At 52.0% G+C, this 16,416-nt stretch overlaps 2 protein-coding genes across 2 annotated transcripts in view; one reads left to right on the top strand and one right to left on the bottom strand.

Annotated features, from left to right (window-relative positions):
• The first annotated feature begins 7,316 nt into the window (after window positions 1-7,316).
• On the top strand, window positions 7,317-14,014 carry PDRG1 (p53 and DNA damage regulated 1). Its single transcript, XM_008703229.2, has 5 exons — window positions 7,317-7,489; window positions 9,268-9,343; window positions 10,389-10,463; window positions 12,393-12,473; window positions 13,087-14,014. The coding sequence occupies exons 1-5, from the start codon at window positions 7,403-7,405 to the stop codon at window positions 13,167-13,169; spliced, it is 402 nt and encodes a 133-aa protein (XP_008701451.1). The 5' UTR covers window positions 7,317-7,402; the 3' UTR covers window positions 13,170-14,014.
• Window positions 14,015-16,006: 1,992 nt separating this feature from the next.
• The window catches only part of TTLL9 (tubulin tyrosine ligase like 9), a 37,488-nt gene continuing 37,078 nt past the window's right edge, over window positions 16,007-16,416 (bottom strand). The window contains exon 15 of the mRNA XM_040638134.1: window positions 16,007-16,083. Coding sequence (XP_040494068.1) covers window positions 16,007-16,083 — 77 coding nt within the window. The remainder of the gene's footprint in view (window positions 16,084-16,416) is intronic.

Raw genomic sequence — 16,416 nt, 5'->3', positions numbered from 1 at the left:
TCAATCTTATCCTTGTGACTGAAAGCCTACAAGACTCAGGACTAGGCCTGTCCTGTTTACCAATGGGTCCCCATGGCCTGGCACAGGGTAGACCCTCAGTAACCGTTGCCTTGAGTGAATGAGTGAATGCCAACACCTATTTTACAGATGAGTTGAGCCTCTCATCTCCACCCAAGACAGGGGAAGTCTTGATTGCATGTTCCACCTTCTTTCCAGTGGAATGAACAACTCCTGAAAGGTTCTGGTTGGGGAAGAAGGAGAGGAGAGGGGAGAGAGAGACAGGCGGACAGACAGATTGGAATCTTAATTTCCTCCAACACATGATGAGGACATGGGCCCCCTCAGTTGTTCAGTAGACCTCTCCTGCAAGTCCCGGGCATCCCTAGCCACAGTGGGCTCCAAGGCCAGTGAGAAAGCCAAAACAGTGGCCAAAAAAAAAAAAAAAAAGTAGCCCCAAACAAGAAAGTGATTGATGTCAGAAGAAAAGAAGGACCAAATTCCCTCTGGAAGGCCTGAGAGAAAGTGAGCTTCCTGGGGAATCAAGGGTGTGGGGGGAGCGTGTCTTCTAGGAGGAGGGGCATTAAGGGAAGTGTAAACACTCAACAAGTGGAAAAGGAAAATAAAGAATATTCCAGGCAGAGGGCAGAGCCTGAGCAAAGGCAGAGAGGTGAGAACGTCGGGATGTGCTGGAGGACCAGGGTTCAAGAACTATGGAGGAAGATGAGGCAAAGAAGTTGAGCTCACAGACAAGCCTCAGGAGGCATGGACCTGAAGGGTCATTGCAGCACTTCTAATAAGATGGAAAACAGCTTAAATATCCTCCCACGAGAGAACTGTTTAGTAAAACCTGTAGGGGTGTCGACGAGAACAGCCGTTCTGGAAAGGAGTGGGGCAGTATTTAGGGAAAAGGAGCGTATTCATGCCTTACGACAAGGCAATAGCGTGCTGGGGCGATCAGGGTGGCTCTGTGTGGATTGATGGGGAGAAAAAAGGGAACTCAAGCACAACCAAGGGAAAAGACAAGTGAAATGTGAGGGAAGCAGCTTGGGTTCTCTGGAGCTTCCAGAAGGAAGTAACTAGAGATACACAGAGTAGATGGATAGAGCTGAAAATAACATATGAGAAAAAAAAGGAGCAGGACATGAACATGAGTTATATCACAATAATATTTATCGGGATTTGAAACGTCATATCCAGTTCATCTGTATCTATTAAAATCGGACGTACCTAGCAACTCTGCTCCTGGATATACACACAACAGAAAGGCACGCGTATGTGTGTATACCCAAAGACACACCACCGTTCCTACCTGCACTTTGTAAGAGCCCCACACTAGAAACCACCATATGTCACCCACAGCAGCAGAATGGTCTAATTGTGGTGTAATTTGACCAGTGGAAGACTTCACAGCATTGAAAACAAGTGATCCATCCACAACTTTACACGATAATAGAGATAAATCTCACAAACAAAATGCTGAGCAAAAGAAGTCAGACACAAAAGAGCACACACTGTGTGATGCCATTTGTATAAATTTCAAAAGCAGACAAAAGCAATGTCTGGTGTTAGAAGTCCGGGTGGTGGTGACTCTTAGGGTAGTGTTTCCTTGGAGGGAATCTCCTAGCGCTGTTGTTTGATCTGGTTATATAAGTGTGTTCTGTTCTCCAAAGTTCACGAACTGTCATACACTTACGATTTCTCTTCTGTGTATGTGTGACGCCTTCATTGAGATTTTTAAAAATCCGTAAGCACATAAGACAACTACTATGCATTTTGTAAGCAATCTCAAGTATTTAAGGACATCTGTCAAACACGGAGAGAGTTGAGGTGAGGTCAGAATTGAGCGGAGGCAGGGAGGAAAAGGAGGAAATGGTACAAACAAGAGAGGATCCTTGCAGATTACCTCCTGTACTAAGAACTGAGCAGTACTATTCAACCCTCTGTACTTTAGTGCATAAGAAATAAATGTAAATTTTAATCTAGAAAGCTAGAGAAACAAATGAAATATGGTGCTTCTACACCATAGAAAACATGGTAGCCGCCAGAAAACAGGAGAATGATCTAAATATACCAATCAAAAATGTCCAAGAGTAAACGGACTACAGAGGGATGCATTTGCAAGCAGTGCCCTCCACCCGCCTTCCTGCCCTGCCAGCCACACAATGGTCTCCCATATTTTCTCGGGGTTCCTAACTATCCCTTTAAATGAATATCACCATTCTGAAAAGAAACACTCAAACTGGGACTCTAAGGGGAACTGGGATGGGGGAGGGGTGTCAAAAAGGAACTTGAGTCTTTTCTGCAATGTTTTCAATTTTGGTAAGAAGAATCTCTTCCTGGAATTTAGAACAAATAGATTTAGTATTCAAGGTAACAGTAAAGGCCAGTGCAGGGAGGCCTGGAATGTTCTGGCCTTGCATTCTCTTTGAGGTCACTTAAGATTTTTCAAGTCAAGCCATGGGACCATCTGTTGCCTGATGAAATCGGGGTAAGGGGAGCTGGAAGACAGGTCCCCACCTGGCGTCCCCATCTGGCTGCATGACCTCGGGAGGGTCCCATCCCCTTTCCGGGCCTCAGTGTCTTCATCTGTCCTACGGGAATCAGGTTTCTGTGTTAGTGGGGGATGTAGGAGGATGAAGTGAGGGCACAGAGGAAGATCGTATGAATATAAGGATTATTCTCTGGGTCAGAGGAGGAGAAGGAGTGGAGCCCTCCCCTCCACCTGCCAAGCCCAGAGGGCGCACAGGAAGCAGAGGGAGGAGCTGGGGACCACCCAGGAGAGCAAACAGTCCATCTGTGGGACAGGGGCACATTGTCAGCAGCTGGGAGGCCCGGCCTGAACTACTCACAGGCCACAGCCTGTGAGGCAACCACCCAGGCTGCCTGGAGAATTGGGATGTTGAGCGGGCTTCTTGCTGCTCCCAGCCCCAGGGCAGCCCCGGTCCTGTTGCCTCTCCAAGCCCCCATCATCAGTCTCCCACCCTTAACACCCCACTCCCAGAGCTGTACCCCTCCCCCCTTTAAGCCCATCCTAGCCCCACAGCCAGAGAGTGCTTCACAAAGCAAACTCCATCATGTCCCATACCTGTTCAAAACCTTCCAGTAGCTTCTCACAGATGAATGAACAAAATCCAATCCTCTTACCTTCGCCAACAAGTCCTGGCATGATCTGCCTCTCCCACCGCCCACCTCCAGCGTAGGGGTTAAGAGCCTGGCCTCAAAGAGAATCTGCCCGGTTAAAGTTCTGGCTCTTTTCTTCTTTCATTCACTCAAAAATGTCTATTGACCACCTACTATGCGCCAGGAACTCTTCTAGGCATTTGGGATACGGCAGTGACAAATGAGACAAAGATTCCTGCTCTTCTGGAACTCCCTTTCTAGCAGAGGGAGATTAACAGTAAATACAAGTAAGTTAATTACGTAACACACTGGAAAGTGACAAATGCTATGAAAAAAAGGAGAAAAAGTAGAGCAGAGGAAGTTGATCAGAGTACAGGGAGGGGTGGGTTTGCATTGTTTAAATGCAGTAGAATGGTCAGGGTAGGTCTCATTGAGAAGGTGAATTTTTTGTTGTTGTTTATTTTTTTTTTGTCAGAGAGGAGAGAGACAGAGCACAAGCAGGGGGAGCAGCAGGCAGAGGGAGAAGCAGGCTCTCCTCCGAGCAAGGAGCAAGCCAATGTGGAGCTGGATCCCAAGACCCCGGGATCATGACCCAAGCTGAAAACAGGTGCTTCATCGACTGAGTCACCCAGGCGCCCCGAGAAGGTGAAATTTAAGCTAAGATCTGTAACAAGTAAAGGAGGAGACAAGAAGACATGAGGGCAGAGAGGACCTTGGGGAGAGAGGTGGGAAGTGCCTCAGACAGGCAGGGCAGGGCAGGCAGGGTCTTGTGGGCCTCAGCAAGGAGTCTGGCTTTTACTGAGTAAGATGGGAGTTTTGGGGGGCTTTGACCATAGGGAGTGGGGGAGGCAGGACAGGGAAGGAGAGGAAACTGAGCAAGCCTTGCAGATGTCACGTGGATGGCAGCTTCAGCCGGATCCCACAGGGTGTGGGGGGGAGGACTGCAGGGTGTAAGTTATACTTTGGAGTTATCCACCCACACCCGCACCAGCCTCCCAGGCAAGGAAGGTGGGCTTTCATATCTCTGAAATAATGGGTTACAGCTTACTTGGAAGGAAGTCAGCCCAGGAGGCTCCAGCAGCCTGTGGACAGTCCTCCCTGAGGAGCGAAGCAAGGGCTGGTCACCGAACACATACCCAAAGAGGGTGCACAATAAAAGGGGATCCTAGGGGGATGGGTACAGCATTGCCCTTGTTGGCTCCAGTCCCCAAACACCAAAGTCCCAGCAGCCATGTCCCTTTTGGCCTGGGCTTAGGGTGGCTAAAGATTGGGGGCATGCCCAAAGTGACCAGGCAGGGTTTTTCTGGTTAGGGATCACCACCCCCCCCCAGACCTCTGCCCACTGCTGAGCCCCCACCCAAGGCTTCAGAGGGATTCATCCTCTGCAGTACCCTGACCACGCGGCAGTCCAGGCTTCCTTCTGGGATTCGAACTAGTTACCTTCACGTTAGCTCTGTTCATCTTTGAATACTTTGGATTTTAGAAAGTTCTGTTTCATGGTGAGTCTACTCATTCATTCTGTAAACATTGGCTGAGGACCCACTGTGTGCCGGGCACCATTCTAAGTTCTAGAGATACATCAGTGAACAAGACAGATATGGTTTCCTCCCTTGACCTTATGGTTGGAGAGGGAAATGATTGGAGAAAAAGACAGTATTTAAGCGCAGAGATCAGCAAAGCTGGGGAAGCTATGTGGGCCTAGAGGAGATTCCTGACCCTTGGGAAGAGGGGACACCAAGCTGATAAGTGGAGGTGTGCCTTGGCACAGGTACAAAGGTAGGAGAAAATTAATCCAGGCTAATGGAGGAGTGAGTGCAAAGGCGCTGAGACGTCCCCCATTGCCTGCTACCCCCTTGCTACTCCCTAGCGCAATGACCATCCTCTCTCACGTGGATGGTTGTAGCAGCCTCCTCTTGGGTCTCCCACAGAGGCGCAAGAAAGCTGGGCTATGCAGTCACTAACTCTTCTCCCTTCTTGGTTAAGGGTCACTCCTGTGGGCCTTAACTCACCAGCATTCCCCCACTCAGCTGGTATGGGGGGGGGTGGTGTGGAAGCCACAGGCTTGTGCACCATTGTCTTCAGGTGACCTCCAGGGAGGGCTTTACTGATTTGGGCGGGGCACCTACAGCCCCCTCTCTAGAACCGTCTGTTTAATGCCTCCTTCCCCTTTCTAACCTCATCTCCTACCTCCTTCCCCTTGCCCTTTCCGTCCTACCAAATAAAGCCTCATCTCAGGGCCTTCGTATTTGCTATTCCCTCTGCCTAGAACACATTTCCCCCAGACATTCACATGGCTCACCCCTCACCTATCCCACATCTCTGCTCCAGTGCAACCTCTTCAGAGAAGCCATCCCTGACCACCTTGTTGCAAGTAGCCTCTCCATGATTTTGTCTCTACCTTGTCCCGTGTTATTGTTTTCCATAGCCTTTATCTACCTGACACATGATATATTTACTTGTTCGTGTGTTTATCATCTGTCTCTCCTGCCAGACTGGAAGCCTTCTGAGGGCAAGGACCATGTCTGGTTTTTGCTCATGGCAGAAGCCCTATAATAGGGTCAGGGCAGCCAATAAATATTTGTGAAATAGATGGTTCCAAACATAAATGAAACATATGACTTCCCTCCCCAGCACTTCCAGTGGCCAAGGGTGCTCTCTAGGGGCCAGTCACAGTCAGCTGGGAGCCGACTTCAGCCCTTCCCCATCCAGGCCCATCTGGCAGGGGTCAAGGGTCAGCCTGGTCTAGCCCTCTTTGGGCCCCCATGTGGAGGAGACCCATTCCTGGGGTCTAGGCCCCAGGGATGCCTGGTAAGCCCTGTTCTCCTTTGGCAGATGTTCCTCCCTCCTTTGTAGAGCGTGGGCCTGCGTTTCTGAACCGGAAGGTGTTTACACAAAACATCTTGGGTTTGGCGACAAAGTCACCCTCAGTGAGGAATCCTTAATGAATCTCTTTCTTTCCCCATGCAGGGCAGCTGCGGGGAAAATTAGCTCTGCCTCTGGCACTTGAAGGAAGCCAAAGGCCAGGCAAAGAGGAAGTGCTATTGGGGCTTCTGGTGCCACAATCTGGGGGAGAGTTTTTTTTTAAGGGTGCAGGGACAGCTGTGGTATGGAGACCAGAGTGCTTCTAGACATAGGTTTGCTTCTGACTTTCTGTGTGACAAAGCATTACCCTTCTCCTGGCCTCAGTCTGCAGCTCTGAAATGGGCAGTAATAACCTGTCTGTACAAAAACTGTGAAATTCAAGGAAGGCAAGGGATGTAAAAGGGCTTGGTTACAGGGACCTAATGGAGAATAAAAAGCTGGAATCAGGGAGGCAGGAGGTCAGAATTCTAGTCTCAGGTCTGTTGTTGACTTTGTAAGATCCTCACCACTCAGCTGGGCCTCAGCTTTTTCAGCTGTACAATGAGGGGTTAGGGCATGAAGATCTCTAGGGACCCTTCTTGTTCTGAAAGGCAGCCACATTCCACCTGCCCACCTCTTCTTGGAGGTCCTTCCAAATCCCACAACCCACGCCGATTTGCTTTCTAGCACTCAACAGAACTTCTTTTCTGAGCTGGCACTTCATCACTCACTGCATGTAGTTTTCCAGTCCCTTCCTTGGGTCTAGGTCAACTACTCTGGACATTGGGCCCAAGACAGGGGCTCAACGAATACTGGTGAAAGCTGAATTTTAAAAATGATTCCTGCCCCCTTCTGATCCTGCAGAGACACAGTGAGGGGGATTTTTATTCACTCTCATTTTATAAATTGGAAACTGAAGGTGTCAGAGATTAAATGTAAGTCACGCTGACACATGGGCCTTCTTGGTGTTCCTTAAACAGGGGAAGAATGATTTGTATTACTCCAAAACACTTATCGCTGCTTGCCATAGTATGTAACTACTTGTTTTGTCATGAATTGTCGGTGTTTGCCACTAGGATGAAGTTGCATGAGGACAGGGACTGTGTTTTGTTCGCTGTTGCACCCTCAGCACCTAAACGGCCTGGCACCTAGCGGGTGCTCAAGAAATAGGGAGGGAGGCAGGCAGGCAGGAGGGGTAAGAGGCAGCTCCGCGGACTATGCTCTCTGAGCCTGCAGGGGGCGCTCCAGCCCCTCCCCCAAGGCTAGGCCCCGCCTCTCGCGTCCAGCGGACGCGAGTGTTGGAGCCTGCGCGCCACTGTTCTTTTAATTGCGCTTGCGCGCCGGAAGCTCTGCCCGTGCGCGTGCGCAGTCGAAGCGGATCCCAAACGGAATTTGAGCCGTGTCGCAGCCGTTACGGGTTGAGTCGGAGGTGGTGGGCACTATGCTGTCACCCGAGGCGGAGCGGGTGCTGCGGTACCTGGTGGAGGTGGAAGAGCTCGCCGAGGAGGTGCTGGCGGACAAGCGGCAGGTAGGAGGCCCGTCCGCGGCGCTGGGGCCGGGGTTCGCTCGTCGGGGCCTAGCGGCGAGCGCCGTAGGGCCGCGCGCGGGGCCCGGAATCCGGCTCCAGCGTGGGTTCCCAGTGGGCCGGTGGGCTCACGGCCGTGACCACAGACGTGGGGCGGCGGTGAGACAAGGTGGGCCAGACACCTGGCACGGCGCCGCGCTTCAAGCATTTATTCGCACGTGTTAAATGAGCGCCTGCTCTGTGCCAGGGATTCCCTGTCTCTATTCTTCCTCCGTCCCTCGCCGTGCCCTCCGGATCCCGAGCCATTACGTCTTTGGGTTTATCTGAACACCTTTTTCAAAATGCAGTTCCTCCTCAGGCCCCGGCCCGCTGGCCGGGGGTGCACTGTCTTCGCCAAGGCTCTCAGGGGAGAAGAGGAAGAGAAAAGAGGCCTGAGTAGTCTTGAGATTGGGCAGGTGGGGACGCTTTGTACACCTGCATAGAGAGTCTGGGTCTTGTGCTAATTTAAGTGCTAAGTGTTTGGAGGGAGGTAATGGGGGAAGGGAGGATGATGTAATTGGATTTAGGCTTTAAAAGGATTCCTGTGGCTGCTGTGTGGAGCACAGAATATAGGGGGACAAGGGGCCTGTGAGGGGCCACTGCCAAGGTTCAGGCAAGGGATGGGTGTGGGCCGGGATGATGGTGATGGAGGAGACAAGTGCATGGGTCAGAGGTATATTTTGGAGTCAGTTACATATAGGAGGTGAGGGAGTAGGAAGAGCGAAGAATGATTCATAACTCCTCATTTCCAGTTAGAATAATTGGGTGATTGGTAGGGTATTTACTGAAAAGGGGAAGACTTGGATAAGTGCCCATTAAATTAAACACTGTATCAGGGTGTGCGGGATGATAATAAAGTAGCGATTAAAATGTCTCAAGCACTAACTGTGTGTGAGGTGCTGTGCTAGCTCCTTTTGTTCCTGGCTCAGAAACCTGTGAGGTAGGTGCTATTCATATCTCCATGTCTCAGAAGGTAAAATGACACAGCTCACAACGGGCAGCAGGATTCATACCTGGGTATTGCGGAGGCTCTATAGCCAGCACTCTTAAGAGACTGCTGTCTCCTTAGTTCCTTAGTAGTTTCTGTGGTGTTAGTACCATCTCAGTGCCCCCCACCCCTGCTTTGCTGTCTAGTGTGACTGGGCTTCCTGTGATACTAGTCAGAATCAGCTGGACAGGGGCGCCTGGGTGGCACAGCGGTTGAGCGTCTGCCTTCAGCTCAGGGCGTGATCCCGGCGTTATGGGATCGAGCCCCACATCAGGCTCCTCTGCTGTGAGCCTGCTTCTTCCTCTCCCGCTCCCCCTGCTTGTGTTCCCTCTCTCGCTGACTGTCTCTATCTCTGTCGACTAAATAAATAAGATCTTTTAAAAAAAAAAAAAAAAGAATCAGCTGGAGGAGCTTGTCCAGGGGTAGGTTTCTACTCCCCTGGTGATTCTGAAATGCCCTGAAGCTTGAGCGTTAGCACTGCAGTGAATAATAACGAATTATCTGTTTAATCAGCAAACATTTCCCCAGCACCTTCTCTGTGGAGAGGACTCCTGCCCAGAGCATTGTCTGTAAGGACCTGGAAACTGAATAGGGGAAGAAGTACATTTACACATCAGTGTGTTTTGGGCGTGACATTGGAAGAAACCCAGGAATGATGCCTTGTCTGTTGGGTTTTTACAGCCCCTGGTCTGTTGGGAGGTGATGGTTTGGGGCAAGAGGGAGCTGAGTTCCATCTTGCCCCTGTGCTTTGCAGATTGTGGACCTGGACACCAAAAGAAATCAGAACCGGGAGGGGCTACGGGCCCTGCAGAAGGATCTCAGCGTCTCTGGTAAGTCAAGGTTTCGTCACTGCAGCCCTGGAGGTGTGTTGTTTTCCTTCTAAGGCTTTCAGCTTATCCCTAATAGAGTCAGAAGCCATACATGCATGACACAGCCTGTGGAGAGGAGGGAGAAAATGTTGCAGGTCTGACGCAGACTATGGTTCAGGGTTTCAGCTGTGGTTCGGGGGGGTGCGTGGGCTGGGGGGGTTAGCTGCTCAATCATCGATGGCACTAGGAGGTGCTGGGAGAGGGTGTGAACACAGTGCAGTTCCTGTTCTTGTGTTCTTACAGATAAAACTACGTGATACATAATTGGAAGCTGTGAGAAAGTTGAGGAAGGAATTGGACTTGGGGTGGGTGTTGGAGGAGGGGATGAGGGCTCTTGAGAGGAGGCCAGGTGGGTGTGACGGGGGTGGGGGGGCGGGGGGCAGTGGTGAGGCTGGAGAGATGGGCAGAGGCCAGGCAATAATGAAGAGCTTTGGAGGCCGAGCATTTAAAGTGCACCAGAAAGCCTGAAACCTTCTCGTTGCTTCTCATCTCACCAGAGTAAAACGCAGAGTCCTGCAAGACCCCCTTGTCCTCTCCAACATCCTCTCTGCTACTGTGCCCTCACTCATCAACTCGGTTCACACTGGTCTGTTTGCTCTTCCTAACACCCCAAGCAAATTACTGGTCTTTGCTGTTCCTGTTTCCTTTGTCTGGCTCACTCTTTCCTTGGATGTCTGCAGGGCTCATGCCTCAGTTTCTTCAGGTCTCTGCCTAGATGTCACATAAATCAGTGAGGCCTTGTCAGACCAGCCGGTAGAGTAACAGGTCCTCCCCTACTCTGGCATTCCCCATCCCTCTTACCCTGCTTTATTTTTCTCCAGAGTACTTAGCCTTATCAGGGTCTCACGAATCATACCTTATTTATTCCTTCTCCTCCACTATATCATAAGCCCGATGAGGGCAGAAACTGTCTTGTCCTGCTGTGTTCTCAGCATCTAAAACAATGCCTGGCAGAGAGTAGCTGCTCAGAAATATTCGTTGAAAGAGTGACCATTTGCCGTTTCAGAAGACGTGATGGTTTGCTTCGGGAACATGTTTATCAGGATGCCTCACCCTCAGACGAAGGAAATGATTGAGAAAGGTAAGGCCTTTTGGGGGTGGGTCAGGGCCATGGCTCCCCCGCCAGCCTCAGTCTTAACCCAGCACTGAGAGGCTTTGGGCTATTTGGTGAGAGGCAGCTGTGTTACAGGGCTCAGACAGATGTGAGTGTTAATCGCTGCTCTGGCGCTCGGAGTTATTTCCTCCTCTCTGAAGGAGGGGGTGCGTCTGCAGAGCATAGTTGTGAAGTGCAGATAAAACTGTGCGTACTTAGCCTAGTGCTTGTTTATCACTGAGGAACGAGCTGGGCCACAGATACAGAAAACCCGACAAACGGAGGCTTCAGGAAATCTGGTTCTGTTTTCCTCATCAGTAGTTGTCCAGAGGTGGGCGGTCCAGGACTGGCACTGACGATCAGCACGGTCACCCTAACGTATTCTTGGAGGGGCTGTGTCGTCATTGCAGGCCTCGTGTCCACAGGCCAGGCTGCAGGAACGGCAGAGGGCTTTCTCCATACATGGCCTTGCCTTCTATTTCACAATAACACTGTGCTCCTCGGAGACTTCTGACATCTCGTTGGCCAGAACTAAGTCACGTGGCCCCCCTCCCCCCAAGGCTGCAAGGGAGCCTGGCAGAGTGCGCTTTTATTTTTCACATCCCCTGCCATAGTGACTGCACTGAAAATGGAGGTTTGGGGAGAGCGAGTCTCTAGGGTCTGCCACAGCCTGGGCACTCAGCGTGTTACTCAAATCTTCATCGTAAAGGCAAAAAGTCAAGGTGCAGTTGGGTCCTTGGCTGGAAAAAGGAAAGATTATGCATGTTTTCTCTTCCCCCACCCTTGAAAATGTATGTGCCAAGAGGAACACAAGGTCACCCGAAGGCAGAATCTCCCTATCCCTGTTGAAATAAAATTTTAGCAAAGGAGACTATATCAGCTTAGAGAAGTTTCCAGCTTCCTGTCGAAAAGTACACACTAATATTATGGTTATAAAATTAAGAGTTGTCATTGCTCTTGAGTGGTGGGCTACAAGGCCCCTCAGGCTGAGCTTTCAGAGGGGGTCACTTGCCTGGGTTCAGGATCTGGTCCTCAGCTGTCTTGGCCCACAAATGTGTGCTTGTCACCGTACCTAGAAGGGTTCTGGGACCTTATCATCACTCGTTCTCAGGGGTCGATGCGAGCTAAACAAGTTCCTAAGAGACCAGGGTTCTCATTTACCATGAGCACTAGAGCCATTGCCCAGGCCAGAGGGCTCGGCTGCTCAGGGCTTGTCCCCATCAGAAAGAATGAAAATCTGTGGGGAAGACAAACTAGCCAGCACGTCATCGTGAGCAGGTGGAGTCGGGTGACAGTAGGCAATTTTGTCACCAAGCATTGTAGCCTCTGCTTCTCTTCATGCTGTTTGCCTTCAGGTGCGATCCGTCTTGGCAAGATAACCTCTCTGTGCACGGCGAGTTGGGTTAAGCTTGAGCATTCGGCTGGCCCGCTGGTTGTTTAGGTCACATGTTACCACGGTCACGTTGTTTGAAAACCGCTCACCTTGATGGGCTTGGGTTTGTAAGATTCCTTAGCCACACATTTTCCAACCATCTTGGACGGGCTGGGTCTAGGTTCTGCATTCTGGTCTGATGTTTCAGTTTTTTGTAATTTCACTGTGGGAGGGGCACCTAAGGTCCAGATACTGCCTTCCCCGCCCACTGAGCAGCCCAAGGTACTTTGCAGAATGAAAACAGGTCAGTGGACAGAGTGGCAGGTACTCAGTCCTGTCCTGGGGTCACTCAGCTGTCTTGGGCAAATCACCTTCTTTCTCTAGCTCTTCAGTTCCTTCCTCAGTTGGTCTCTGAAGTCCCCTTTTTCCCGAATGCCAGGAGCCCTCGCTCTCAAGGAGGCCGGGGAGAAGCTGACATCCCTGGCTGCCTTTGGGTCAGTGTGTCTGCAGTATAACCCCATCCTTTGCCTGCCTCATTTTTTCAGATCAGGATCATCTGGATAAAGAAATAGAGAGACTCCGGAAACAACTTAAAGTGAAGGTCAACCGCCTCTTTGAGGCCCAAGGTATGGGCCTGGAGGGAACTGGGAACCAGGAGAGGAGAGAACTGTCAATGTCAGCGTGGACTTTACAGAGCAGGGGTGGGAAGCCCCTCCCAGGTGGGCGGGAGAGGGCCTGGGTGGCACATGAGCCTCCTGGAGGCTGTGGGCAGGGGCAGGGGCCGAAGCCACCCAGAAATGGAATGGGCAAGGTTTGCGGGGTCTTATTCCTGTCACAAGTCTTTTTCTAGCCATAAGGGGAACGGCCTGGGGTATCTCACGTTATATCCTAGGGCATGGTATAGGAACCAGGACAGCTCTGAGGGGACGCAGAGGGCCTCAGTCAGATGGTCAAGGGCAGAGCTGAACTTCTGGGTAAACCTCACCACCCCAGATTGGTCACAGGGCTGGCAGAAATCGGTAGGTTTCTGGGCAGTAGTCGTGACTCTGCAGGTTCTTAGTGACTCATGTGCTTTGTCAGTGCATTGCAAAATTTGAGGCCCTTCCCTGTTGGACCTTAAGGCCAAGTGTTTGGCAGCCTGAATGCAGCATAAGCCCCTTTCCTGGGCCTGACTCCAGGGCCAGCAGGAGGTTGGATAACAGGAGGCCCAACTCGCTGATGGATTGTTTTCTCCCCCAGGCAAACCAGAGCTAAAGGGTTTTAACTTGAACCCCCTCAACCAGGATGAACTTAAAGCTCTCAAGATCATCTTAAAAGGATGAAATTCAAGAACCAAGACGGGGGACCTAAGACAGCATCCCCCCTCTGTGGTCATGGAGGACCCAGGACTCCCCAGCTTTATAACCTGCAAGGATATGATTGCCCTGCTAGGAGACAGGCGTCAGCAGTCTGCGCATGAGAAGCCTCTGTCTGTGGGGATTGGCTGCTCTGTGACGGCAGGAGGGAGCCCTCAGCCTGCCAGTGTCTGCTGGGTCCGACCGCTGGAGCTGGATGGACACAAGACCCATTGATAGACCCCGGCAGCCACCAGTGGTGGGTGGGGGCTGTGCCGGTGGGGGGGTGAGAGTGACCGCAGCAGGCACTTGGAACAAGGGTCTCTGTTCACATGGGCCCCTGGCAGCGGCGGGCAGCGGGGGGAGCATCATTCCTGCATTCCTTTCAGGAAGAGAGGCATTCTCAGGCAGCACGTAGTGGAACTGGAATAAAGCGGGAAGCCCACAGGTGGTTTCTGAATGAGGGACAGAATCTTGGGGCTTTGTAGGTCACGGCAGCCATCTGTGGGGCAGACACGCCGTTCCCCACCATGGCCTCCGCTTCGGGCTTTTCCTGCTTGCGCCTGGGATGGAGCCCAGAGCGGATGCTGCGGATCAGACTCTGCGCCGGCTGTTCAGTCAGGAAGGCCTCCCACGGTCCTGCAGCGGGGGTGGGGGAGGGAGCTGCCACCTCGCGTGGCCCTCCACCACCTCTGACGGCAGGGCCGGGCCAGACCGCCCAGTGTTCCCACCCGCCGGCCTTTAGCGGTCTCTCGGATCCTGGGGTGAATGTGCTGTGAAGGCGGCACCGTGTCTTTCCTGTTCATTGAGGGCTTAATAAACATTTCCTAAACGAATGGTAGCTTCAATTCTTGACGTCATCTGGGCCTTCATTGAGGGCACACTGCCTTGAGGACACCACCTATGAAGGGATACTGGCTCCTGCTGGGAAATGATAACAGGACTAGATGGGCAGTAACAACGATGGTGGCCTTACCTGGTCCCCTCGCCCCACTTGGCTTCAGCCCATAATCATATGGGAACATAGGCTGGTACGGCCAGATCCTAACGTGTTTTGTTTTGTTTTTTCCAAGAGCTAGAAATTTGGATTTTTAAGTTAAATCTCTGTCTTGTAAATATTGCTAATGCAGGAATTTTTAAAGACTTGGGTGTTGGCCAGACAGAATACCTTACATAAGCCAAATTTGGCCCATACCTATGATTTCACATCTTCTTGAGTTTTTAAAGTAGAATTAGCATGTGTTTCCCCCATGATGGCCCTACAGTGGGGAGGTGGAATTGGAAGCTAGGTGTCTGTCCATAGTAGACTAGTTACAGGAATTGGGAGCTCCAGACTGTGGAATACGGTACACCCGTCATCAAGAGTAAGGAAGCTTTCTAAGCACTGACTGGGAACACGTTCCAAGATATAAGAAAAGCAAGTGGACCGACAGGGTCTAATCCAATCACTTGTGTACAAACACTGCATCATCGTGTGTCGTCCCCCCCAACCCCACCCCCCCAAGACAGAAGCTGCACGCTTGGAGCGCAAGGGTGAGAGACGAGGACGCAACACTGGTAGTGCCTGGGATGTGTGCCTGGCTCATGATGCATATCAACGTTGCCCCTTCCTGTCCTCCTGTCCTCCGGCAGGGTGATGGCTAGGCCAAAGAAAAGCCAATCAGATTGGCCGTCCTGGAGATGAAAGCCTGTGCCTGGGGCTATCTGGTCTTGCCTCCCTCACAGGGATGCAAGGAAGTCCCCACGCTCTGGAGGCAGGAGGCCCAGAGTGGCCTGGCTTCTGGCCCTCCCAAGGCTGGCTGGTTCACTTCAGGGGTTTGCCAGTATTTTTCCTTCCCAAAACCCTTCCCCTCCCTAGGCAGTCAAAATCTGCTATTTGCAGCCAAAAAGCTGTCCTGCCACTGGGAGAGTTGCAACGGGAGGTGTCTGGGTCCCATAGCAGGTCCCCCATGGAGCGGTTCGCCCACAGCCCGCTCTTTTGCAATCTCTCCTAAACCAAGAGTAGGCTTAGGAATGGGGAATATGGAGAAAAGGCAGAACTTTTACTCTCACCCAACTCCCTATGCCATCTCCTTGCCTGCCAGGCCAAGGCTTTCTGGTTTAAAAAGCTCCCAGCTCAAACAGGAAGGTGCAGACAGGCACCTCCATCACCCAGCTGACTCATGAGACCCTCGCTAAGTAGCTGTGCCTTCCCGATCTTTACCTTGTTCACCTGGGACATGGGGATGCTCTGGCCCACCTGTTTGCAGATGGTCAGGGGAGCTCCATGAGTTCCCTGACACACCAGGTCGGGGTGTTTGAAAGGAGACAGAGCCCAGTAAGCACAATCTAAGTGCTTGAGCAAGCACACCTTAGACCAGTTCCCTAGCCCCTGAACCCCTCCTCCTGAAGGATCATTTTAACGTTTGAGCCATCAAAGGGTCAAATCCAGGAGGACTTGGCTTCAGCCAACAGCATCCCCTGAGCCAGGCCCAGTGCGCAGTGACTCCAAGTAATACTTGGCCTGTGCTCATTTATTAGACGTGGTGAGGTGGGATAGCAGGGCTTGCCACAGCGGTCCTCGCTGGGCCTGATCGCCAAGCCAACCCCGCAAAGTTAAAACACGTCCAGTCCCAGGGATCGGCTGTCTCCCCGTGCAGAGGTGCCCGGGGTGGGGTGGGGGCAGCCAGGGGACCCAGATAAGCCCCGAGCGGCCCGCCCAGCCTGCAAAGCTGCGGTCAGGCCAGAGAGAGGGAGGCGAGTGGCGCTGCTATGCTGGAAACGGGTGGGGAGGGGACTGGGGCGGCACCTCCCGCCCGGTCCGGTCGCTGTTCCTGCCGAGGGGACTAACTGGAGGCTTTCTTCTGGCTCTGAAGGGAGCGGAACAGCTGCCTCAGCTGGGTGTTCCGGTCATTGACGCAGCCTGGAAGGGAAGCCGAGTGTTAGCTGGGATGCCTTGGTAGTGGAGGCTGGGGAGGGGCCTGCACCCCCGGACGGCCAATGGTTCGCGTCCTGACTCCACTCTGCAGCCCGCAAGCAGGTCATTTATCTGCCTCCAGCTTAGTTTTCTCACCTGTAAACCAGGATACCTGCTTTCAGGAGCGAACGTAAGGATCACCAAAAGAAAAAGGTAACATTCATTTCGGCTTACCTGACCCCAGGTGCTGAACGTGGAGGAACGTGTTGAGCCCTCACAGGAATGATGTGTAGAAACTGAGGCTCATAGAAGTTAAGAAACGTGCTCTAAATCACACCG

The sequence above is a fragment of the Ursus maritimus genome, unplaced genomic scaffold (genome assembly GCF_017311325.1).
Source record: "Ursus maritimus isolate PB19 unplaced genomic scaffold, ASM1731132v1 scaffold_22, whole genome shotgun sequence".
Classification (NCBI taxonomy): Eukaryota; Metazoa; Chordata; class Mammalia; order Carnivora; family Ursidae; genus Ursus; species Ursus maritimus.
This window is presented reverse-complemented; position numbering and strand designations above follow the sequence as displayed.

Coding starts and splice junctions, on each gene's coding strand:
- PDRG1 (XM_008703229.2), top strand. CDS start 7,403: ATGCTGTCACCCGAGGCGGAGCGGGTGCTGCGGTACCTGGTGGAGGTG. Junction 7,490..9,267: donor TGCTGGCGGACAAGCGGCAG/GTAGGAGGCCCG, acceptor TGTGCTTTGCAG/ATTGTGGACCTGGACACCAA. Junction 9,344..10,388: donor GAAGGATCTCAGCGTCTCTG/GTAAGTCAAGGT, acceptor TTGCCGTTTCAG/AAGACGTGATGGTTTGCTTC.